Genomic DNA, 25,596 nt, shown 5'->3' with positions numbered 1-25,596 from the left:
ACAATATCAATATCCTTGTAGCTGCCTCCGCTGACGATGAAAGAAGCGCGTGCTCCCGCCCACGTTCTCCACCCAGGTGGTGGTGGTGGTGGTGATAGGGCTTGCCGTTGTCGGCCTCACGTATGTTTGCAACGTCACGACTGACGCCCTGGGGAAATGTGCGTCCTGGGCCGACTTCGAGGGGAACTGTGCCGACATATGTCTGAAAGAGTCTGAGGAAAACCCAGGAAAAACCCACAATTCATTCTATCCGCGGCCACCGTCCAATAAACACTTGCATTCTGTTACGCTCCTGGCCTATCTCTCTTAGCTGCGCTCCCCAACTGGTGAGCGCAAACAATCTCAATAAATTGAGATTGTTTTTTATATTTTTTCATTAATGCTTGGTATCTTCTGTATGCATCCACTCGCATTTGTACTTGCTGTTACTGCCCGTCCCCTCTCTAATGTTAATAAGCACTTTATGTATCATAAGTAAATAAATACGTACTGCACTGTTTCTTGGGGCGAAGTGGCAATGGCAGGATCCCCCCCCCCTCTCATCGCTGGATTTTGGTGACGGTCGATGTCTCAATTTTGTTTACTCTTCAACTAGTACAAGAATGACTTCTAGTTGAAACGGTCCTGCAGAAATAACTCAAAGAGACGCTCCTGGTATTGAGATTCCAATTCAGCGTAATGAAACACAGAGAAAGAGAGAGAGAGGGAAATCGAGCCTCGGTGTCGCTGTGCAGCGCGAGAAGGAATGGGAGTTGCCCATCATAACAAAGAACTGCTGTTTGCTCAGGTAACCGACAGGGGGCTTTGTTAGTCGCAGCGAGAATATGCCGCGTGAAACATGAGAACTGCGGGCCGTCTCTGGTCGGAAGTTAGCAGAGTCTAAGTTTGTATTCCTGCGTCAGTGTCTTTTCCTGAGTTCTTTTACGGTTTATAAAGAACTAGAGGCTTGTGTGTTTTTGTCGCCTTTAGATATAAGTCGACCGGCTCAGCTAATTCTCGTTGCTCTATAAAATGAAATCGTTCAGCTGCATGTCTATATACCAAACACGAACATCACTACTTACCCGGACGAAGTCGAAAACGCAACCGTGCGAGCTCTCCATATGAAAGTTACGGATCGTGAGCTCTACTTTTGCCCCTGGCGCCACCTGGATGTTCCAGATGCACTCCGTGTTCCGCGGATAGCCGTTGGGATAGTTGGGCGTCTGGATAGCACCGGAGGGCTTGCGCAATTCGCCGCCGCATCCTTGCCAGGCGTACTCGAGACGGAAGCCCTCCATGCTGTTACTGTCGTCTGTTATAAACCTAACTCTGACGACGTTACTGGTGGACGTGATAATTGAAGGAAGCCGATCCCCGCACAAGCGGGCCAAGTTGCGATTTCCTCTGGGGGGACCGTCGTGTTCTGCTGTCGTTGACTCGTTGACCTGTTGCACATCAGTGAAACAATAAGTAAATAAATAAAGGAGCATTTTTGTAATGCAAATATCACTTTAAAAGAGAACAGAGCTTTAGTATTGTCTTAGGTTCGTCTTAGGGTCTATTGAAGGCTGTGACCAGCGAAGTCACGGCGGCGCAACACAAGTTGCTTGAGGGATCGCGTTACGAGTGATTCTTCCTGTACCCTTCAGGCGCAAACAAGTCATTTGACTGCTCCTCTGGAGACTTCGAGTCACCACCGTTGCTCTTCGTCACGTAACTACTCGTATGAATCCATTGCTGGGTTCCGTGAGGATATACGAGAAGCATGGCATACGGACAGTACGGACAACAATTTGTGACAATAGTGAGTTGAAGTGCATCATACGCAATCACCTTTTGCTTACGTAAGAGATAGCGTTGGTGGTTCTGCACACGCACAAAACATAAAGAGAGCTTCGTGCATTGCGCAGAACCACCACGCTAACACTTACGCATTACACAAAGGCGATAGCGTGCGACGCACTAAAACCAACGTATTGGTGCGTAACCTCATCCCAATCCGTCAATGTTATTTTCAGCTGACCCGGACCAGTGAGGAGATACGACTTTTTGCACAAGTCTAACAAGAACATACGTAAGACATTCGCAACAACAACAGCTCAAAATTGAGAAATCATCCATATTTGGGACACATTTCGACCGGTTGCGTTTTATAGAGAGTCGTTACACGAGAGAGAGAGGGAGGAAAAAAGCATAATCAGGGACGAGTTTTTCAACGAACACAATAAGGCCGCACCACGCAAAGCCATATTCGTCGACCACAAATGTCTGTTAGAACGTGTTAACGTTCTTCCTTCCTCTGGTTCCTGCGTTCATCCATTCCAGATGTCATTAAAATGTACAAGTAAATTTAATGTGGTGGATGATGTTCCAAAGCTTTATGCGAGCGACTCATACGGAACCTTGTCTCCCGCACGGCGGCCATCGTTCTGTCTACTTCTCCGAAAACGCGCCCAGACGGGCGCGAGAATCTGTTGTCGGCAGATCCAGTTGTACACCGCGCGCGTTGAAAAGCTGGTTTTTCCGAGGTCACACGCACGCCAAGCGCGCGCGCGCGCGCGTCCTGAAAACTGCGGGAAAACGTTCCATGCGTTTAAGAAGTGAGAGCGGCGAAAGGGCTCGCTCAGCGCGCGACCTTTGGATTGCAATAGCATCGCAACGCGGGATCGCAGAGACATAGCGTTTTGATGTGAATGTTCGTTACGCATAGAGCGATTCGTACAAGGTCCCAATTGGAAGTCGCTGGGGAGGTGTGTTAGCTTAGCTCAGCTCAGTTGGTGGAGCCCTACACAGGTAATCCAGAAAATGTGGGTTCGAGTCCTACAGCTGACTAACCTTTTTCAGTGACATCCATCTTTAAATGTAAAAGGCGTTTTCTTCGAAAATTTAGAAATAGTTTCAGAACCCATTTTAGAGTAAGCGAGCCCGTAGTCTAGCGTTGCGTCGCACAAGCGGCCATCATGCGGAGGCCAACAAAAGCTAAAAAAAAATCGCGCGCGTACACTAGGCGCAAAAATCACGTTGTGAACTGTATATGTGCCGTGCCAGCAAAGCTACGTTCTTAGTTACCCAAATCTTTCGCTTATATTTGCGTGCTCAACACTAAAACTCTTACGGACTCTCACATAATTGGGAGTGTGCTGGGCAACTGTTCACAGTGCCATGGACGTCTTCTAGTTAAGAGAAATGGAATCACGTTACGTCGCTTAATGACATGGTCTCAATAATCATCATGACCTCCACGTCCACTATCCTACTACTTCTGATGGGCAGCAATAGCGCATTTAAAACTGTTTCGTACTGTCGCCATCATGGCAGGACAGTGTGATTGGTTAAGTTTTCACATAGGAGGAACAAGAATGGCGAACTTACTTCAAGGTAATCGAAATTGCAGTTGGGATGGGTCTCCAAGTGAAAATGGGAGAAGGCCATGGATACGTTGTGTCCCATAGGGGCCCTAATGGTCCATGTACAATTGTAATTGTGTGCGTAGGAGTTCGGGAAGTTGGGGCTCTCGATGACTCCTCTCCGCTTGTTTCTTATGACGTTGTTACACTCTGCAAATCGTTTATTTTCATGGATATCAATGTAAGCTTGCGTTGAGGCATAGTCTTCTACATTACGGTCAGAGCCGTGGGGTAAGAAACGCCACAGTAAAAATTAGCCGAAAATGTCCCGTATGACAGGGACTCCGATCAGTTGCAGGTACCAGGGAAGGGAAAGGGAAGGGCAGGCATGAGGAATGCTTAAAGGTGTTGCGACACTTTTTCTTATGTGTTGAAGCATAATATATATGCATCGTACTCATTATGAGAACACCGTGGAAAAAAGAATTTTTTCTCTCGCTAGATTGGTTCGGAAAATAGGCGCGGCCAAAAACGACGATCTACGGTGTGACCTCACGGACCCCTCTCCCCCATTTGGCTTGGGAGACGCGCGTCTTCCCTCGCTGCTCCTGTGTGACGTCACCGATGTCGCTTCTTCGGGGGCCGTTTTTCTCCGTACCTGCTCACGTCACGGACCTGAAAACTTTAATATGGGATGATGCCGGGTGATAGAATAGTTTTTCGAATTTATCTCGGAAAGCTAGAAACCAACTGTCACAACACCTTTAAGCATGGTTCACACTAGTGGTTTCTGCTGCGTGCTGATGCGTGCGCGCTGGTTAGCGTGGCAACAGATACGTGCGCAACCTCCCGCAGCAGAACGCAAAGAGTTCGCAGGAGCTCAACTTTTTCCGACGCACGCAGCAGCGCGCAAGCGGAGAACGAATCGCGAGGCCGCCTTCCGAGCATGCACAGTGGGTTTCTCTCTGCGAGACCGTTTTCAACATGGCGGCCACCGGAGTGGAAATTCCGCTCGACGCTCATTGGCCTACGTTTTACTGACGCACGCATTCGGACGCATGTATGTGAACGGCGGAACGGATTGCTTACAACGCACGCATACGCACGCAGGCGCCCGCACGCAGAAGAACGCACTAGTGTGAACCATGCATTAGGGAAGAAGAACCTGAAGGAAAAAACTAAAAATGCTTCGTCTGTCCCTTAATCTGCGAGAAATTCTACCAGGGCATCCACCGCATACCGCCGAAGAAGTGAATGCGGAGCGCCCATAAGCCGATCACGCAATTAACAAAGCCGCCATGTCTTATTCATGCTTGTGCCACGTTTCAGATTGCTGCCGTATCAATATTATCGGTAGAGCGCGTTCGTCAGTACAGAACACACTCGTCGCAGACAGAACTGGAACGTCAAGGAAGGGTTGCCTTCGTCTAAGACATCTTGTGGTAACACTTCAGATCGTGCATTGAGAACAGACAGCGGCAGAGTTGATGCACATCTGCATATCTCTTAGTGGCTTTAATGGGCGGGGGCTGTGAGTAAGGCAGTACCTCGCGAAAGTGGCGCCTTCCCGGCAAATATTGTTTTTGTCCAGAAGAGTAGTCTCGGTTCGAAATATCGCCGGCTTCCGTCCTGAGGCTGTTCCCCACTGATTCGCTGGACTCGCTACATCTCTATTGGTTTCAAAAGGAGTTCAACCTCCATGACGTAAAAAGAATGGTCTTCCATCTTAATTGCTGGCGTGTTGCCTATGACATTAAGGACACCCACAACGACTGTACCGACCATGTAATAGTATACAACTTTGTATGGTGCTCTCTCGTCCGCATGAACCGCTTGGGGAGCTACATGTTGACCCGCTGGATTCCCTTAACGATTGGGCCCTTCATATTTGAACTGTGACCGGCAGATGCAGGTACACTGCTGTAGCAGACAACAACAACGGTACAGCTCCCATGAAAGCGAGTAGACCGATGATGATTATCGAGTCGATTATTGAGACTTTCGCAGGAGCAAACACCCTGTGGAATAAACTCTGCTTGTACAAAAATTCTAACGTAAGCCTGAGTACAAGGCGTCAGAGCAATTAATGAAGTGATAAGTTATAGTCCGGCCTATTTTAGAGTACGCGCGCGAAGCATGGGATTTTTATCGCAGTACCGACATAACTAAATTGGAGGTGGTTCACAATAAAGCGATTCGATTTGTTCTACTTTGATAAGAGTCCTTTTTTTTCACACGCTTGGTTCCCTTGCAGCTGATTCAAATAAGAATGCTCTTTTATGAATATCTTACGTTTGCTTGTGCTTCCTGCTTAAGAAGTGAGCGCAGGCTCAACATTGTAGAGTACACATGTCGAGCAGACGGTTTTAAGTATAATTTTTTTCCATGTTGCACTACCGAGTCTAATGCTATAGATGTCATTGCTCGCGAGATGTCTTCAAGTCCGTTTATTTATACATTCGTTCAAACAAACAAATAAGTAAAATAAAATAAAGGGGCTGACGATCACGGTTGCTGTTAGCCTCTAAATTTCGGTGGGTGATAGGAAAAGGTATAAATGACGCGGTTGGTATAATCTAGGAGTTGGTAGAGGCACCAAACAACATTCAGTGCGCACTCAAGAGGTGGCGTTTTCTGCAGCCGATTCACATCTTTTCGAGTAGGAGTGTAGGAAGTGTCCTTATTCTTCCCTCCATGCCTGGGGTTGACTTAGTACATACTGCCTCCCGTGCTTGTTCCTTTCGCGATACGAAGGCGAATGTGCGAGCGATCAAAGCAGAGGATCTACAGAAACCGTCAGGCTTATTTCGTAGCAATCTCTTCACCAGTGTCATCGTCTGGAAGACTTGGGTGCTGTTGTATCTGGATGTCTCGATCTTGTGACTGGCATGGCATCGATAACTCAATTATCGCGAATCGGTGCCTGCTCCGTCACCGTGGCGGTGCGACTCAAATTGTTTTCATATCCCGCGCCATAGAACGACCGATGCCCGGGGCCTACCTGCAGTGTACGTGATGTGAAATCCTCTTCCAGCGGCGCTAGAGTCTGTACGGAACCTCAGGAACACTGTGGAATCCGTGGACTGATAGTGTATGGCCATCTGGGGGGTGTTGCACAGACGTGCAAGGCGTGGTGATGCCATCGACGGACCGTCATAGAGCTGTAGAATCCCGTATAGGAACCACAAAAGGAACACATGAAACAATGTGTGTCATGGATGGGGCATCAAGAAAGAACCGAGCGTCAAACACACAGAAATATGTATAATGATTCCCGAAGCTCCGCTCTGGGTAACTAGCGTACTGCCTGTTTTCTTATACGTATCTATTATTAATTATTTATTTTATAAATAGTACTGGTCGCCCGTTGGAGGCCCAAGTAGGAGTATACAAAATATAGAGAAGTTATAAACTACATTGAACACCAGTATTACACAAAATACAGCTTCAGTACTTCTCGTGTGTACATATTTGGATACATCAAGCTTCAAATGCAAATACAACATACACCTCATGTATTACCACGTAAGAGAATGCTAATGTTAAGAAGAAAACTTAAGAGAATGTCGCATAACTACTTTCGGTAGGCTCTTTCACTGTGAGACAGTGCAAAAGAAAAAAAAAACAATATTTGAAATCATCATTTTTGGCTAGAACACATCTAAACTGGCGATTATGCGTAAATCGAGTACATCTCACAGTAATAGGTGCGACGTAGTCTTCAGCCATTACCTTTAAGGTTCCATTCACCAGAAGTTACAAAAATTTTAATCGATTTCTGTTAAGTCTAGTTTTCGGTGTACTTAGCTCGGATCTAGTGTGCAGTGCATCTATAGGATCATCTCTTCTGTTGATCTATCTGTTGACCTATCTATGTTGATCTGTGATATCTGCAACACTTTAGTTGAAGGGGTGATAAACTGGTATATGAGGAGCACATTCTCAAATGCATTGATATGTTGCCGATGGTGAACATCTTCAAAAAATAATAAAGTTGTCACAAAAAGTAAATAATGGCTCCAAAATGACATAATATTTGAATTTGAATTATTTATAAAAATATTCACTGCACTCTTTCGCGCTCATCCCCGCTCTGCGATGCCCTAGCGACAATAGTCACACGTCATTTTAACATTGCGCACCACAGGGATGACACTGACACAAACACGCCATTGTTGTAACTACCCTCAAGCAGGTGCCTTTCGCAAAACTGCCATCTTGACCTGGTCGCACGTCATAGAAAACGTCAACGTAGAGGGCGACCGCCCCCATACGCTCGTGTTCCCTATGTAAAAACCCTATCTCCTGGACGATGCTGCGCCGCAAAACACGAAATTTAATTTCCTTAAAACCGCCCGCCCCATGACAGACCCTTAAATCCGCCCCTGTGCCCAGGATACATTGCGTTTGCCGAGCACGCTTTCGTCTACGGGGCAGTACAGTGAGTGCCACCCCTGTGTCACGTACCATCAAACATTCAAGGTCAATACTCATTGATTTTGTTGTAATATCGATAAGTGGGGTCAACACTATACATCTTTCCACTTGTCAATCCCGAGCAAGCCAACTCAAACGGTACGAAAAGCCCGCTATGTTCCATTTCACATTATATGTTTCCAGTAGGGCTGTGCGAATCCGAATATTTTAAGTCGAATCGAATATTGAATCGAATGAGGGAAAAAATTCCGAATACCGAATCGAATATCGAATATTCGTGCAAAATTTACAATATGTGACTTTCGCACTAAAAGTTTCCATTTTGTAGCCCATGGCTTTAGTGTAATTTTTCTGGCATTAACTGTCACAAGAGAGACATGCAATTCTTCTGTTTAAAGCCCCTAATCTTTAATTTCACATGAGAGTGCTTCCTGCTTTATAGGTGAGCCTACACTTACTGGAGTACTGGAGTGGTTACCTTCATTTCAAAATTTTGTCAGGCAGTAGCATGTTATACGGATGAGGCTGTAATTGTTTCAGACAACCATAGGCCATTTGTGAAACAAACTAATTGGCATCCTGCCTCAGCTTTGCCATGAACACACTTTAGTTCCTTTGCACTCGTCCTAGGAAGTTGCACTACTGAAATTTTAGATGTAAAGGACATCTTTAAGACATCCTTCTTGTTCGTGGGCTGTAGTCATTATTCAAAAGTCCTAACTTTTTAAAGGCAACCTCACAGACATCAAATCAAAGTCCCTCGTCGGCACCGCTAAACTGCATGTGGGAGGAGCGCCGCCCCTTCTAACTAAACTAAACTAAACAACTAACTAAAACTAACTAAACTAACTAAACTAAACACCATCCGGCCTGTGTTGGTCCTGCAGCAAGGGCAATTTCGTAAAGGAGGCTTCACCTCATGCACGGAAGCATCAGGTGAAGCCCACTTTCGGGTTGTGTCGCTCATATTCGTGGAATAGTCGAATATTCGAAACATCGAATATTGGATATTCGATTCGCGAATCGAATAGTTCGAGCGTTTGGTATTCGATTCGAATTCGAGAATTCGAATATTCGCACACCCCTAGTTTTCAGTGCTGTATTGCTCCGTGAGGTCATTCGCGCTGTTCCCGTGATTGGTTTCTTCGTGAGCTGCAGTATGTCTAAGTGGGACTCGGCAAGCCCTTTCACCATCACCATCACCACCACCAGTGGGACTCCTCATTGGCTAGCAGAGTGAAATCTCACACACCTCCAGCGCCCGGAATGCGGTGTTGCCCCGCGTTTAAACGTGGTCACGTGACCCTGTTCAAAGGATGAAGGAGAGACTCATGCGGACTATGCTCCTTGAATTGCATAATTTCATGGTAAAGACGCTCGCTAGAAGTAAATGTTTGGATATCGTGAGTCACGTTCTTTCGTGGAACATAATAATTGGAAAATGTTCGTCGAGCTGTTTAGTGCCCCTCTAACAGGTCACAATAGGAATAACCACCGTCGGCAGCAGTGTAAGTCTGTCCATCGTAGAGAGAGTGTACGTCGTCAGAGAGCGCAGGTGGAGGAGAAGGCGTGGAAAAGGCACGGAGAGGGGTAGAAATGAGGAGGAGAGCAGGTGATTGCACGGTGGTGTCGGAGACCAGGATATGATGCTGGAAAGGACACGGAAGCAATAGGTCTGCACTCGCGTGTCTGTATATTGTGGTCAGTCATTACTACCTGGGTACCCGATGGTAAGAGGAACCGGAACGGAAACGACTGCGCGGAGTAGCACCTAAACGATGCGTTCATCTGAGTTGCGATACAATCGCGGGTGAAGCCACAATGCGAACTGTACTGCGTTTGCTTATACTCCATATAACGTCTACTCATTATCACAGCAATCGCCATCCTGTGGTTAACGCCGTCCGCGAAGATCAACGTGTGCAAGCAACCTAAACCATTGCTACCATCATCAGCAGTGAACACACCACGTTGTGATCAGTATGTGGTGCCCGTAAGTCAGCTTGCACGTTTTGGCCTCAACCCAGCCAGCAGTGGTGATGACTGTAGCCCCAATTATGGGCATACCGAGAGGAGGGCAAGAGCAGCCCGTGCGCGAGTGGAGCGGGGGAGGCGGCAGCCCCCCCCCCCCGCAGCCCCAGGGCCAGGTGTGAAAATTGCACGCGCTCTAGCACTCTCTGGTCATAGGTCGTCATGATTGTGCCCAGATGCCATATACGAACCTCTGAAAACCCCATAGTCTTGAGCGTGCGTCTCTAGGAAAGAATGTGTGTGGGAGGACGCAGGGGCTGCAGACTTTGTCCCCTTGTAACCGGTACTCTTTACATATGAGCGTTTTGTCGCAACTTTTGTGTATTTGCTCCTTCCTATAGAAGTGGCGATATTACACAATAAGTTAAAAGCGTCTCCAACGATGATAAGGCGAGTCATAATGTTTGCCATACAGCCGTGACGTTCTTTGAGTAAACCTACCTCAAGGAAGTCGTAGTTGCACGCAGCATGCTGTTCGATATCAACATCAACGATCACAATAGAGATGACAGAACCTTGTGAAACCTTTATGGTCCAGCTGCAGTCGGCGTTGTGACCATAGGGCTGCGGGTAGTTGGGCGACGTGATGTGGCCCGACGTACCGGATGCAACGCCTCCGCAACCTGTGCACGCAGAACAATCCCAATGGCATGTTGACGTCGAGAGTCGCCGTTTTTTTTTGAGCAGATACTGTTCAAGAATCACAAGTTCAAGAGGGGGAGCCGCATTCCAAGTGGAGTGGACGCGTCAACACCACATACGTTGAGAGTAGGGTTAGAAGGCTGGGATACATGTACAACATACTCTTCCAGCTCTTGCAATATTTAAAGGGGTCTATTGAAGCCAATATCGTTATGTTTTCCTTTTGTCGAGTTGATCGAAACTATCCCCAGTCCTAGCCTGCAGCCCGCAGCATCACAAATATGCGTACGCACATTACGCCTGTCAATCTACTCCCAATTATTACTATTATTCTTTTAGTTTTTCCTCCGGCACAATACAACAGGTCTATTTCTGTGACTTCTGTGTGTCAGATTGTATTTTCAAAGTGTTGTTGATAGCCATGCACTTGCTGCTTGCCAGAGCGCACTAATTAACAGTGTCTATGGTGTTGATATATCCAAGACTCTTTTTGGGGTGGCTCTCGCCAAACTTTTAATGAAACCGCATTATCTTCGCTGTGCTTACCTACCTGGTCTTAATGAATCGTTTTCACTGAAATAGTTCGCGAACCGTACCCCTGAGAGCCAATAGAAAGAGGGAGTGGCTCAGAATGGAATCCTCTGGTTGGGCAGCGGTAAACGCTCTCTACTTGTTCCTGTACGCCTACCCGTTACGTGAAGGTCTTACGTTCTCTGCATCAAACCTTCACACTATGCGGCGTTACTGAAATACAGGTTCGAGAGAAACGTACTTGTCGTCATAGGGAAACCCCCCGTTGCTCACCAGTAAGCGCCGTGTCGTAGCTGACCTCGAATCCCGCGCCAGACGTAGAGTCGTCGCTCACGAAGCGAAGTCGGAGAACGTTGGTGTAGGAAATGAATCCCTGCGGTGGTTCTCGCGCGCAATATTGGCCGGCAATCGGAGCTGTGGGGTCTCCGCCATTTCTAAGCAGGCAGGGTAAAGATATTGACTATTACAAAATGTATAACACGGTTAGAAAAGTGACCCAGTAATGCAAGGAGTCCAATAAGTGACGCCTGGTGGGACGTCTGCAGAAACGCACAACCAAGAATCATGGAGAGCAGCTTTTGGAGTAAGAGGGACTTGCCAGAAGGATAGCCCAGCAGAAGACCTTCCAATATATCACGGAAGAGAGATCTCTTCAGCAGTCGTTTGTGCCCAATAGAAGACGGGATTTGTTAACGGAAATATTGGCCGCTCTTTTTATCCGTTTGCTTATAGGAACACAGCCGACTGGAAACAGAGAAAGCCATGATCGCTTTGGGCCACGATCCTATACTTCAGCACTTCTTCCTGCAATAGGTGAGGCCTCCCTCGATATGCTGATGGGGTATCATTACACTTCTTCTCTGCCCGTCGCTTAATGATTGTAACTGATTATAAAGTATTAAACTACGACGCTAATGATGTGGTTGAAACTTCAGCGTAGTCAAGAGCGTGCGTATAAATTTATGAAAGTAATAAATATAACTCACATTCCGAGTGTGCCGCCTACATGAAGGATGAGCTAGACTTGAAATCTTTATGCGGTCTCAGAAGTAAGGGTCACAATTAGTACGTTGGCACCAGACTTTCAAAACGGGATAATGTTTAGTCATGGCAGGAGTCATGTTTTAGTCATGTCATGTTTTGTCATGGAGGCATCCTATTGAACAGTTGCGTATCCGATCCTCACGCACGTTGGGTTTCTTGGAGCGCACGTTGTATTCGGCACCAGCAGAAGTTATATTACTATCATAGCAAACTTTAGTACGCTCTAAACTTGAATATGCGTCCGCCATTTTGAGTCCTTATCAACAATACTTGTATGAAAGACTAGAAAGGCTCCAAAATAACGCTATGAGATTTACGTTCAATATACGCGATCGTAAAACCGCTATGACAGAATGGAAAATTAAGTACGGAATCCCCTTGCATGCAGCGCGTCGTAGGGTATCTAGGTTAGCGTTAATATTTAACCTCTATCACTCTAGTTCCCAGTGTGTATCCTCGGCTCACTTCTTTTGAGGCCGTGTCGATCATTCTTGCAAGTTACTACTCAAAAATCAGCACTACGTATGCCCACAATTTCTCAACTCTACAGCTTGGAGTCTCAGAATGGAATTCGCTTCCCGTCGAATTAGTTTCAATTACTGATGTTGCGAAATTGAAATTGGCATGCGAACAGCTGTTCTTTTGAAAACTGAGTGTACATTTCCGGTATGCAATTTTTGCGCGTACACTGGTATACAGGGTGCTCCAGAAAACGTGCCATTGAATTTTAGTTAAAGAACTACGCTACCTAGAATCATGCGGTCAAATGCATTTGTGATTATAGGGTTGTTGTCACCTCCTCGTCATGTGCATGTCATGTAAGCTAACTTTAATTATATAAATTTTTGCGGAGCTAACTCAAAAATTTGCCAAGGAAAGGTCACTTTTTGTACCCCGTCAACATGAAGAGGGTGCCGAATTTACTCAAATTCATGATACTTGACATTCATTCAGAAACTATTCAGGTGATATTCAGGATCTATGCTATCGGAAAAAAAGCCGAACATCATGCTTTTCGGAGCACTTGAGTAAAACGCGCGAGGACTTTTTGAGCGCAATCGCTGTTGGTTCGACGAAAGGAGGTTGGAACCGAGTCCACAGAGTGATAGTATAAAAACTGACAGTTCCTGAAATTAATGGAGGGAAGGTATGGTCCTAGGCGGAGCCGCACGCGATAAGCCATGTTTGTGTTATCTCTTTCTACCATGCCGGTGTTGGCTGGGTTTCCAACTTTCTTTCGTCGGACTGATAATGATTTCGCTGAAAAAGTCATTCCGCGCAATCCTCTGCGAGCTCCGTAGAGCATGATTTATTTTCGGCTGTCTTTTTCGACATGATAGCTCCTGTCAATTATTATTAATTTGACTAAATTTGGCACGCTCTTCACATTGGTGGGGTAAAAAAGTGGCATTTACTTGGCAAATTTCAGAGTTCAGTTCGCAAAAATTTACATAATGAAACTCCGCCTACATGACATGCACATCAGCATGTGGCAAAAACCTAGTAAGAACAAATGCCGTTGACCGCATCATTCTATGCGGAGTAGTTTTTTTTATTAAAATTCAATGACACGTTTTCTGGGACACCCTGTATATGAATGTTTCGTAAATTATTGTTGTTCTCTATTTCTTCTTTTTGCTCTTTGTAATCCTCCTTATGTAATGCCCTTTGGAAAGGGTCCTTTAAGTTTAATAAATGAAATGTCTTCATAGTACGCATTTTTCTCAGCTGGTATACAATCGGAGGTGCACAGCGTATTTGGAATAACGTTTCTTACACTCTTAAAAAAAGGGTGTAGTTTAACTCCCTTTTGGAGAGGACAATTACTCTCAACAAAGAAGTCTCCTCACTCCCTCAAGGGAGTAATATTACTCTCCAGTGGGGGGTTAGGTCGCGTCGCCACGTATGTAGCTGTTATTGTTGTTCCCTTCATTATACCGCTTTTTTTGGTCCTTTCGAACATTTTTCATTCATTCCAGTCCTTTCAATCAAAACCTCGACTTGCCACACCTTCGATTCATGAATCTTTTTACAGAACGTTTACCCGTTCATGGGTATCCGGGGATGATGACACAAGCGTTTGAAAGGTAACGTACCGTATTTCAAGATAGTCGTATCTGCAGGGTGGACCTTCAAGGTCGAACGTGGTGAAGTTAAGCCGTATCTGCTGTCCTTCCGGTGCGTGAATTATCCAGGAACAGTCACGTCTCGAAGGGTAGGAGCCAGGAAAGCCCGGCGACCGGATAACGCCTTCAGACAGATAGTAGTCGCGACCACAGACTGCATGGAACAGACACTGGTTAACATGCCGCTCTTATACAAAGTATGAACGTCATTTACAGGGTGGTCCACCAACCATGATGGAAATTCATAGCGAAAAACGTAGGCCCCGGAGAGACATGCGGTCAAGGGATTTATTCTGCCAATAACTCTTTCCACATATTGGTAACATTTTTTATTTCATTTCAATTGAAGGAAAGTTAATTTCTTGAATTGAACTCCGAAATTTCCCAAGGCAACCTAACGTTTTCTTTGCGGAAATCGGTTCCCCGAGGTCATTTTACTCAGTATAGCACATTATCTCACTCGTAATGCAATGGCAATTGCCGAAATAAATTCGCCGAAAATCCGTAGAAATGAGACTTGGCTCCGCCTCTTTTTTGACGGCTCGTAGTTTGAGCGCAAAGCTGCGAAGAAAGGAGGTCACATTACCAAAGTGCAAAGTTGGGGTAGAGGTCACATTAACAGGCCACACGAGGGGGAGAGGGTTACAAGCCGTCGGGTGACCTCATTTTTTATAAGATAGCTCTGATTCCCGCACTCACCGCGTGTGTTTGTTCCGTGGGTAAGGCTTGTCACCCTTTCCACACTGGTGTCGCATGTCAATGTAACCTCCTTTCTTCGCAGCTTTGCGCTCAAACTACGAGCCGTCAAAAAAGAGGCAGAGCCAAGGTCTCATTTCCACGGATTTTCGGTGAATTCATTTCAGCAATTCCCATTGCATTAAGAGCGAGATTATGTGCAATGCTGAGTAAAATGACCACGGGGAACCCATTTCCGCAAAGAAAACGTTAGGTGGCCTTGGAAAATTTCGGAGTTCAATTCAAGAAATTAACTTTCCGTCAATTGAAATGAAATAAAAAATGTTACCAATATGTGGAAAAAGTTATTGGCAGAATAAATCCCTTGACCGCATGTCCGGGTCCTACATTTTTTACTATGAATTTCTATCATGGTTGGTGGACCACCCTGTATACATGGTCTCCACTCCTACAAAGTGATATTGCACTCCGCGGTATTCGCCTTTCTTTCACCGAAGCAATCATGGCTAACATTTAGGGTTTCCGTAATAGCTTCGTGTGTACGCTTAAGACATGGCGATCGTGGAAAATATTAATCTCTCGTTATGTTAAGAGACATTGTGCTCCGTCCTTCAAGTTGATGCCACAACATGCCGATAGGATATCACAGCGTGCAAGCGAGGAATGTCTTCAAAAATTTAGGTGCAAACTACGACGGTGTTCACAAGACAAGGACTACTGCACATTTGCATATCAAAATTCCGGGACGGACATTTAACGCACGTGCGGGCTTCAGGATTTGGTAAACGTGAAATTGTAGAGTCTTTCCAATCTGCCATCTCGTTTTTGCCCGAAATCCCCAAATTAAAAAGTTAATTATTGAACTTTAAGATAAGAAGGCAAAAAGAAGGCGACGTCACGTTGTGAGTAAATCAAAGCGTGATATTAAACGGTAGGAGCAGACATGGTAAGCAAGACTTTCACTCACGAGACAGCACTCCTCCAGGTTACCAAAGGAACCCGGTAACCTGAAGGAGTGCAGTCTCGGGCACGAAATTATTGCGCACCATGTGTAGATAAATAAGTAGCTCCAACCGTTTAATATCACTCTTGAATGAATTCTGGGTAATTCTAGGTCTTCTGCCTGGACAGTTTCGAACACGTGCGGGAGGGGGGGGGGGGCGTGTAATATGTTGACCGACCTAACCTGACCCAACCTGCCTGAGGTTAGGGGAAAACCGGGCTCTATGGCTGATGCGTAGGAATACCACAAATGACACCCGTCGAGATCTAGTGCTTTCTTTGTGCATTCTTGGCAACGAGCGAGAGGGAGCAGGCGAAAAGCATGCTGGGAAGAGTACGAGGTGTGTGTAGGTTATCGCAGGTAATACGCCGTGTTCGGAGGAGCCAGTTCATGCCGTCATCAAGGCACGATGCCTTACATTTTCGTCGTGCGAGGTATTGCCACTAGGCCTATCAAATGTACAAAAACCGTCTGCGAAAGCTACCACGGCCCGACCCGATCTCGACGTGTGACGTCAACAAACCGGCGTGGCGTCAGGCCTGCGAACGTGACGGAGTCTCGTCGATTTCCCTCGTTCCTTTACGCGCTCTTTGAAGGAGCGGAGGGTTTCGAGAAGGAGTACAGATAAACGGACCTCTTTCCGCGCCCGCGTTACAGGTGTTTCCTGCGTTTGTCGTTCCGTCAGAAAAGCTAATATTTTATTTGTGAAAAACGTAATATAGGGAACAGGTTTGGGGAGTTGCCACTCCGCAGTTTTTTTTTGTTTTTTTTTTTAAATTCCGTGTTAGCGCCGCGAAGCAACTGTGGCTATGAGCGGCGTATAGACGTGGACAGATGAAGAGAGGACAGCAGGAAGGAGTGGGGGACAGGGGGGTTAGTATGCGTCCTGGGCCGACTTCAAGGGGAACTGTGCCGACATTCGTCTAGAAAGTCTTCGGAAAACCCAGGGAAAACCTCAGACAGCACAGCCGGTGACAGGATTCGAACCCGTGTCACCTCCCAGTCTCGGCGTGGAAAGCGATCACTCTAACCACTATGCCACGGGAGCTGGTACACTCCGCAGTTGGAATGATTCCGGAATCATTCCAGACTTAGCAGAGCCCGGAAAGGAATTAGAATTGAATGGCGGAAACAGTCCTAGGAATGGGAATGGAATGGAATGGAATGGGAATGGAATTGGAATGGAATTGGAATGGAATTGGAATGGAATTGGAATGGAATTGGAATGGAATTGGAATGGAATTGGAATGGAATTGGAATGGAATTGCCTGGGTGCCCTGGTGGCAGTTTCGGTTTCAACGTGCCCGTTTCTGCCCTCACACCCTTTGGACGTCACCTGCAAACGGTCAAGAGTGAAAATAACCTTGTCTTTGTGCTTTTTCCGTGCTCGGTAATGTCAATCTCTTCTAGCACTGCTGGACCTGCCAGTATGCTTACCAGTCCTTTTCTCTTATTGAGGAAATTAACGGAATGGAATTGGGTTATTGCCAACCCATTCCAGGAGTGGGAACTTACCATACCTTCTCATTCCGAGGAATTGAAAGGAATGGAATTTTTCGCAAATGGAATTGGAACGGAACGGAATGGAAGACCCTATTCCGCAACCCTGAAACAATTCAGTTCCCCTTTAGCAAGTATTAATCGGAACTTAGCGACGTTTTTTTTTTTTTTTCAGTTTCAGTTTGCACATATTTCTTGCAGACTTCTTTGAGAAGTTCGATACTGACGCTATCAAAGTGAGAAGCGACAATGAGGGATCAGATGGAAAGGAACGGGTAGTGCAAATGCGATACACACGCGTCGCAGCTGATGCCTTACCCGCCATTCTTGAACACATTCACTGCACATGCTCCACCAGGTTCATACGAACCAGTATATTGAAGAGGACAATATGCACGTACGGGAGAGCATTGCTCTGCGCGTTCTATTTGTGGCATCAGACCATAGGTGGGGATTAACGCGTTACAAAGTAGTGCGTTACCGGTAACGCGTTACATTCGATTAGTGAAATATGGTAACGCATTACATTTGGGAGAAAAGTAATGAGTAACGTAACGTCATTACATTTTTAATAACTAACGCGTAACGGCGTTATGCGTTACTGCGTGTTCGGGAACATTGCTTCAACGTCTAAACTGGAATGCTTGAGCGAGGACCGTGCCTGCAGAATCCGGGAAAATTCCAGATTTTTTCTTCGTCTTCAACAATGACAAGAAGGTCACAGACATCCACGAAGAGCGCAAAAGAAGGGTTATTGACCTACCCTGGTTGAGATGTCACCTTTGTTTACCACCTCTGTTTTTCACTCCATTTTTCGGACGAATGGGGCAAAAGCGGCAGAAAAATAGCCTCTACCTGAACAAGTAACAAAGTACCAAGGGATTGGCTGTTTGGATTTGTACTGTCTGAGATAAAAGGTCACCGTCGCTATCAACCTTGACAAGGAGCACTCACTGGTCATTAGGCGTCCTCTCAGCCCAACGGGCGAAGCTCACAGATGAAAATTTTGGACATCAACTACTTCTGCGTTGCAATAAATCGCACATGTAAGTTATGTTCATGCGTGACCCTTGTTTGTGCCCAACATTGCTTGTATTGATTTGCGGAATGCACTTATGTGACTCAACCAAAAATGGTACATATTATAAGCAAAACCTCATGAAGTAATGCAAAAGTAACGGCATTACTGATCAGAAGTAACGGCGTTAGTAACGCGTTACCTACTACCGCAACAGTAACGAATAACGTAACGCGTTACTTTTTGAAAAAGTAGTGAGTAACGGTAGTGCACTACAAAATAAAAGCAACTTCCCCACCTATGCATCAGACCCACGGAAGAGACCAATGGATTACGTGGCCTCGTCTGCTAGAACTTACTGCTGCTGGCGTTGACGAAGTCGAAGGTGGAGAGGAAGCCATCGTGTGCTACGCTGGCATCTGTCTGGAAATTGACGAAGAGAGTCTCACCCGTCGATATGAGCGCCGGTGGAATCTGCGTCCCACAGTACCTGCATGTTTCAAGCCGCATCATGAGGAAGTGGTGGCAAACTCGTTTCGTATACGTACGAAAAGAAAATGGAAAGAAAGGACGAAGTAAAATTGCATGGGGAGGTGGACATGTATCGCACACGCGCTATGTGGAATGAAAGTTTTTTTTTTTTAAGTAACTTTCTAATTAATCGTTCCATACAAGTAACTTGATTATTGCTCATAACTGGTTCAATTGCTGCTGCTGAAGATTACGAGTGTAGAGAATAATATCGAGACGTTGACTCCAGCTATTCCACAGCGATTATGTAAAGATTGAAAGCAAAATCGTAAAATGAGGTCTTGTAAGACATTAAGAAAATATATGAGTGAGGATCATGTAAATCATCCAACACTTTCATGGCAAGGTCTAAAAGATTCTGACAAGGGTTCCTGGAAATGCCTCTTCGTGCCTAATATTGATCGACTATGACACCGGTCTCCTCTCTACCCTCTGATGAGCCTGCGCTGTGCCAGGTATATTTCTATGTTGTTGTTTTGTTGTGTCTTAGAGTTCTGTCGACGTCATCTCGCTGACTCCACTGACAGTCGACCCATATTCAGCCTCGTTCATCATCTCACCACCAGGACACATCTAATGCAGAAATATTGTGTTTTGCGGTAGTTTGCCGCACCCTATGTGGCGATGGAATTTTCCCACTCATCGTCACTGTCTTATATGTTGTCGTTGTTGTTGTCATTTCCCATGTATGATATACTGAATTAGCGATTACAAAATTATTTACTCATTATTGGTGACTTACTCAGTTAAACATTACTCACTGTTAGCGCTATTTTGCTTAAGGTTAATATAAGAACGCAATATAAGAAAGAAAAATGTATACGTTCCAGACGTTTCAATCGCGGCCAACTGCAACCTTCAGGAAAATCATTTTTATGCATTGTTCGACTGGACCGTCGACGTATGTCGACCAAAAATTTCTGGTATGCTGGGCAGTCGAGCAACATGTACAGGGAGCTACGTTGTCTCATGTAACTAATCACAGTGGAAACATACGATGAAGCTCCTTTCTAACGCCTGTGGAAACGCCTATGAATCGAGCAATCAATAAATGTTCTAGTTGGTTATGTGCAATTAAATAATTAGTTAATTAGTAACTATAGTAACTATTTATTGAATTAGTTAAGTATGTAAATAATTTGAAAATTCTGCGATCCAGTGAGTGTCCTTTCACCAGCCCTGTGGAGGAACTGCTTCGTGTTGAAAACATCAGCTCTCAACCCCAGGTGTCTACATCTACTCATCAGTGGTCACTACACCGCGAGTACGGGTCATCACAGCATGAGATGCGATTACCGTAAGTCACTCTGGGACCCGGTATCCAGAGACGAGGAGGGGGAGCATTTTCCTTTCTCTCTCTCCCTCTCTCTCTAGGAAGGCCCGAGCTATTTTTCTATGTCGTATTTATAAAAGAACCGCGCCGCATTATGGGAAGTTGAACATATTGCAAGATGGCTTGACGCATACTTCACCGATCGCAAACTCTTTGACTAATTGATTATTTAAAAGAAAACCAGGGAGAAATTGAACTTGTCTCCTGACTAGTTCTGCTACTCCCAAAACAAAACAACAACCTACAAACAACCAAAAACAAACAAAGTACATTCCCCAACCCCAACAATTAGTGTGTTAGTACACTAGGTGCAGGTGAATAAATATCACTAGAACATGCAGAGAAACAGATCCACACTAATGCAGAGATACACACTAATGCAAAGATACACACTACAAATACACACTACAAAGATACACACTGACACGAGGCACTCGCACAAAATCCTAAAATATGAGTTCCATGCCGCAGCTCACAAGGAAGTTCTCAAGTGCCGCGAAGGCACGGGTGAAAGTGCTCGGACTGTGGGACCCAAGAAAGCAAACTCTTTATCGTGCTGTTGGTAGATCCAATTCTTTGCAATTACCTGGTCGGTTGGTTCATTTTGTTGGTTCATCGGATTTGTTTCCGCATTAACATACACAATTGCAATTTCAAACGAAACAAGTAAAATATTTACCTTCCTATAGTATGACCGGAAGAGTCAGCCACTTGCACGTAGTCGTATTTGCAGTCGCCGGAGGACTCCAGGATAAACCCCGTGAATGTGAGGCGCACAACAAATCCCGGTGGCGCTCGGAGTATCCAACTGCACCGGGAGTTATGGGGATACTGACCCTGCTGTGTAGCTGGACTTTGAAGGGTTCCAGCTGTTGTGAGCACGCCTCCACAGTCTGCACGTTACAGGAAACGATCGTTAACACGGTACACCGCAGAGAAAAGGTTTCGGTACATTGAAATTCACATTCAGCCGGAAAGTACGGTTCGGGAAGGTTAGTAGTGTGGAGAATGAACAGGAATGTGCTCTAGTTCCTCAACAGTGCCGCAGCGGCTGTAGTGGGCTTTCCATGGAATGTATATGTTTCACATTGTAATCACACACATGCCTCTCTCGTTTGGACTCCCGAGCCTTCGACATCACGAAACTATTAGGTCCTCCTTCGTCCGACAAGGCGCTAAGGGCACTTGAAGACTTTTTGCATGCAACCGGGCTTATGGACATCCTATGACACGGTGAATGTGTGATGTGTCCTGTGTGTGCCCCCGGTGATTCCGCCACTTTACTCTAACTTGGGCGCAGCTCTTGAACTTTTGACCTACATGTTGAACTCCATTATCATCTCTGTTCGTCTCTGGACATCATCCTTTTGCGTTTTCATCATCTCATCATCGGATTGAACTTTCTGTATTAAGTGTACTGGGGTAGCCAGTTTGACTTCGTCGAAACTCACATCCCAATTTTTTTTTATCTATCTGGCGAGAAAAACTACATAAGTGGTGGAGCCACAAGGAGAAATTATCCGTTCTGCGTGCTCCGTACTTGCGTGCTACCAATTTACAGCGACCGAGACTCTACCTCTGGTTGGCTAGGCTGCAGACCTTAGTCGTGCGCACGCTGTATTCGAACTGGGAGTGAGAAGACATGTGCCACTGGAGCTGGACATCGAGATGTTCGACATTAGTAATCTTTAGACCTGCCCCTTACCTGTGGGTATGGTCGTGTAGTTGGCGTAGAATCCCTGCCGGTGTACAGAGTGGTCAGAGTGGAAGACGAGGTACAGGTGGTTCAGGGTTGAGGTGATGGGATCAGGAGGGGTGCGTCCGCACAGTTTGGCTATTTCATTCGTGCCGTTCGTCGATGGTTCCCACACCTGTGTAATTATAATAGTAGGTCTAAGTGAACCCTCCCTCCACAAAAGTTTCCAAGTTCGCCTCAATATCCGAGTGCCATATGACGTGTCAACAACAACTCCAGTATTGGCGTGCGGTATTTCGTGGATGTGTTTAAATGGTGGGCATCGAATGACGCTGTTTTGTGCCGCTTAGCCTGCTGCGCACAGACTAAGGCTTTCTTAGTGTGGATGATGGTTATGTGATAAAGAATAACAAGAGGGATGTAAGTCACGACGAAGTTGAACTGGCTACCCCAGGACGCTTACGCAGAGAAAATACAAGCAGATGAACGAATTAGAGTCATGGTGTTCAACACATGTGAGTGTATAATGGTGGAAACACACGGCACATATTCAACAAGTCAGAGAATGTTCATCAGCGCCTTTTCAGACGACTGGGGACACACTCGACACGAGATAGGCTGGCCTGTACAACTCCTCTACAACGCCACACTTACTACAATCAAAGAGTGACGCTTGTATGGAATTCGAGCGAATTCGTACTGTGTTCTATTATAATAGAAGTCAGTGTGCGTACGTACTCTTGTCCCCTTATAAAGGGACAAGAGTACACAGTTTTGACTAACCAAGAACTCGCACCACGTCCCATTCTTGAACCTCGGTGATGTGGCCACCACAAATGTTGACCTCAGTCTTCACATTTGCCTGTCGCGGGACAAGTCTGAAGTCAGCAGGCTCCGATATTTGGAAGAGGGGTACGTTTTTCTGCTTGGCACCGTCCTTATCGCAGGCATCGCATTTAGGTATTGCGTTTATCATTTACCCTAGTGGGTACAGGGTTCAGTGGTTGTTACAGTCCGTTACAGTCAGTTACAGGGTGCAGGGCACAGGATGCAGGGTTCCTGTGGTTGTCTGGTCCGTCGCCGGGCTTCTGCCGTTGTCGCAGGACCCGCAGCGCACAGGCGAGCATGTCATTTACTTCCTGCTTCTACGTGCTGACATATCTGTTTGCCATCCTCGGGCATACGCACTCGTATGAGTGGCGTCCTGAAGGCCGATAACTAGATGCTGACGTGTGAATATATAGACCAACTATACATTAGTATAACTTTTCGTATAAATATCTGACTTTACACTCCATCTCTTCAATGCCGCAGGATCATCTACAGGCAGCACATCTGCGGACACTGCAAGCGCGCATTTGCTCTGCTGCTCCTACTTTCCACATTTCCCGTTCCCTTGCCGTCCTCTCTACATCTGTCCACGTCTGTACGACGCTCATAGCCACAGTTGCTTCGCGGCGCTAACAGGGGATTTTAAAAAAGAATCCGTTCCCTTTCCACGCTTTCTGAGCGCTATCTCTCTCTGTAATGGACGAGACCTACACTTCACTGCTACTGCTTCAAGACTCGCTGCATTGATCCCAGAGCGCTAGCTTTTGTCGCGACTGCAACGCCCTCATTCTGCGTTCAGGCGGCCCAAAGACGTTGTGCATAAGAGCGTAACAATAACATCGCTACCTTGACGTAGTCGAATTGGCAGTGGCCAGATTCCTCAATGTCCAGCATTTGAAAGGTAAGTTGTATGACGTTGTTCAGTGGAACTTCGATCGAGTAGTTGCAGTTTCGGTTCCCTTGGTACTCGTTCGGGTAGCCAGGTGACGTTAGCGTGCCGTTCAGATCCGTGTAGCGGCCACCGCAGGCTGCGTATAGAAAAAAGAAAAAAATAGAAGCATAAGCAGCAGATACAACACACGAAATCGCTTTAACAGCACTCCGAATGCTGATAAACTTATAAGTATGGCGACATGGACCTGTTGGGGGATATTCATTCTTGACTGCCGACGCCACTCGTTGTATTCATTTCGTCCGTGTCCTGTAGCTCCGGGAGTCAAGAATGAAGTAATGGCGAATGCAAAATTCCATTACATTTTCATCGAGGTGTCGGCACTATTAGCCACCGTGTTCGCTTTGCTTTTTGCCTGTCCAAATATTTTAGTACCAGACGGTTCGTACAAATTTCATAATTCGGTATAAAAAACGTAACCGACGTGACAGCTAATGTGACGTATATTGGCGTCAACACCACCCGTGTGGAAAAAAAGGCACACACACACACACACACACACACAGAAGTTTGCATAGGTTATACTTTCAGCCCTCTAACGGTAAATTTACATACATATAAATGTTGTGTCATTTCACGACAGCTATGGTTGTCGTGCTTGCTCGAACCTCCATGCACAAGTGTACTATATGCGACCATTCTCTAAGTGCTTCTCATGTCGCATGTATGAAGTGAGCCCTTGACGGCGCCTCGTACTCACACAATTTAAGAGGTACAGCACACACCTGACTGCATCGCATTCCTGACTCATGCGCCAATACTGCTAGGTTCACACTGAATACCAATACCGATAACGGAGAACAATAGCAACACATTGGGATCGCATGAGGCGTAAACAGCAGGGCAACACCAATTTGAAAAAAAACAAAAACAAATCTGGACACACAACAACTACACGGAATTTGTCACGTATAATACCTGCGATGTAAACGGCGTTGAAACCCCGATGTGCGTTACTGCCGTCACTCTTGAAGCGCACGAACATTCGACTCCCCGAAGACTTGATGTGCTGTGGCCCAGTGGAGCCACAGAAGCGGCCCTTCAGTTCGCTACTGTCATCCGGTCCGTCAAATATCTACAGAAGGAGAAACACGGTTAGAAAAAAAAAAGAAACTACGGAAAACATCAGCCCTTGACACAGCAGTAACTGCACCAGTTTACGGGGATCTCACCTCCACATAGTCCCATCGACATGACCGTCCGGATTCCAACTCGAAATCCTCGAATCTCAGCTCCACGCGTTCATTTAAAGGGACTCTGATCTCCCATTCGCAAACGATGTTGTGATTGTAGCTCTCTGGGTAGTTGGGCGAGGTAAAGCGTCCTTTCGTTCCAGACAGCAGACCACCACATCCTGGAACACCTGCGCAATGTACAATTAGTTAACTGTAATCTTGATTCACAGAAAGCATGGTTGAAATAAAGAATCTAGGTAGGTCCGATGCCGTACACAAAACGGCACCGCAGTAAACCTCACGAAAGAAGGTACTTAAAAGGAGACTCCGGGATAATCCGAAACTATCATAATGGCTGTGTAAATAAGTTGGATATACTCTTCCGAAATGAGAAGTACAGTTGGTTTGGCAATCGGGGACTCGTTAGTTGCGAAAAAGAGCTGGCAAGCTCAAAACGAAACCGAAACTTCTGAAGGTTGCCTCTAGTACCTCCTGTACCATGCGTGACGTCATCGGTAGTCTCGTGGTGGCCACCGGCTGTTTTTCGGCCACGCGCTTTGTAACTTCCTCGCGTAACAACTTCTCTACTGAACTTCGTACTCCACCAACTTCTCGTGTAATCGAAACGCCCGGGGGGTATTCTCGATGGTGTGCACATCGAAGGCCTGTGTTAGGAGCTACAGGTAAGCTACTTGTGCGAGAACGCATGGTGTTCGTCGTA

General features: G+C 46.0%; 1 protein-coding gene across 1 annotated transcript in view; it reads right to left on the bottom strand.

The window, feature by feature from the left end:
• LOC135386241 (cubilin-like) overlaps window positions 1–25,596 on the bottom strand; it is a 142,043-nt gene that overhangs the window by 82,526 nt on the left and 33,921 nt on the right. Inside the window, exons 19-30 of the mRNA XM_064616050.1 lie at window positions 24,873–25,063; window positions 24,619–24,775; window positions 23,595–23,776; window positions 21,927–22,092; window positions 20,901–21,114; window positions 18,717–18,847; window positions 14,111–14,294; window positions 11,244–11,404; window positions 10,239–10,420; window positions 6,331–6,490; window positions 3,355–3,539; window positions 1,065–1,427 (exon numbers count right to left, since the gene is read on the bottom strand). Of these exons, the coding sequence (XP_064472120.1) occupies window positions 1,065–1,427; window positions 3,355–3,539; window positions 6,331–6,490; window positions 10,239–10,420; window positions 11,244–11,404; window positions 14,111–14,294; window positions 18,717–18,847; window positions 20,901–21,114; window positions 21,927–22,092; window positions 23,595–23,776; window positions 24,619–24,775; window positions 24,873–25,063 (2,276 nt within the window). The remainder of the gene's footprint in view (window positions 1–1,064; window positions 1,428–3,354; window positions 3,540–6,330; window positions 6,491–10,238; window positions 10,421–11,243; window positions 11,405–14,110; window positions 14,295–18,716; window positions 18,848–20,900; window positions 21,115–21,926; window positions 22,093–23,594; window positions 23,777–24,618; window positions 24,776–24,872; window positions 25,064–25,596) is intronic.

The sequence above is a fragment of the Ornithodoros turicata genome, chromosome 2 (genome assembly GCF_037126465.1).
Source record: "Ornithodoros turicata isolate Travis chromosome 2, ASM3712646v1, whole genome shotgun sequence".
Taxonomy (NCBI): domain Eukaryota; kingdom Metazoa; phylum Arthropoda; class Arachnida; order Ixodida; family Argasidae; genus Ornithodoros; species Ornithodoros turicata.
The sequence above is the reverse complement of the archived record's forward strand: the minus strand, read 5'-3'. Positions and strand labels throughout refer to the sequence as shown.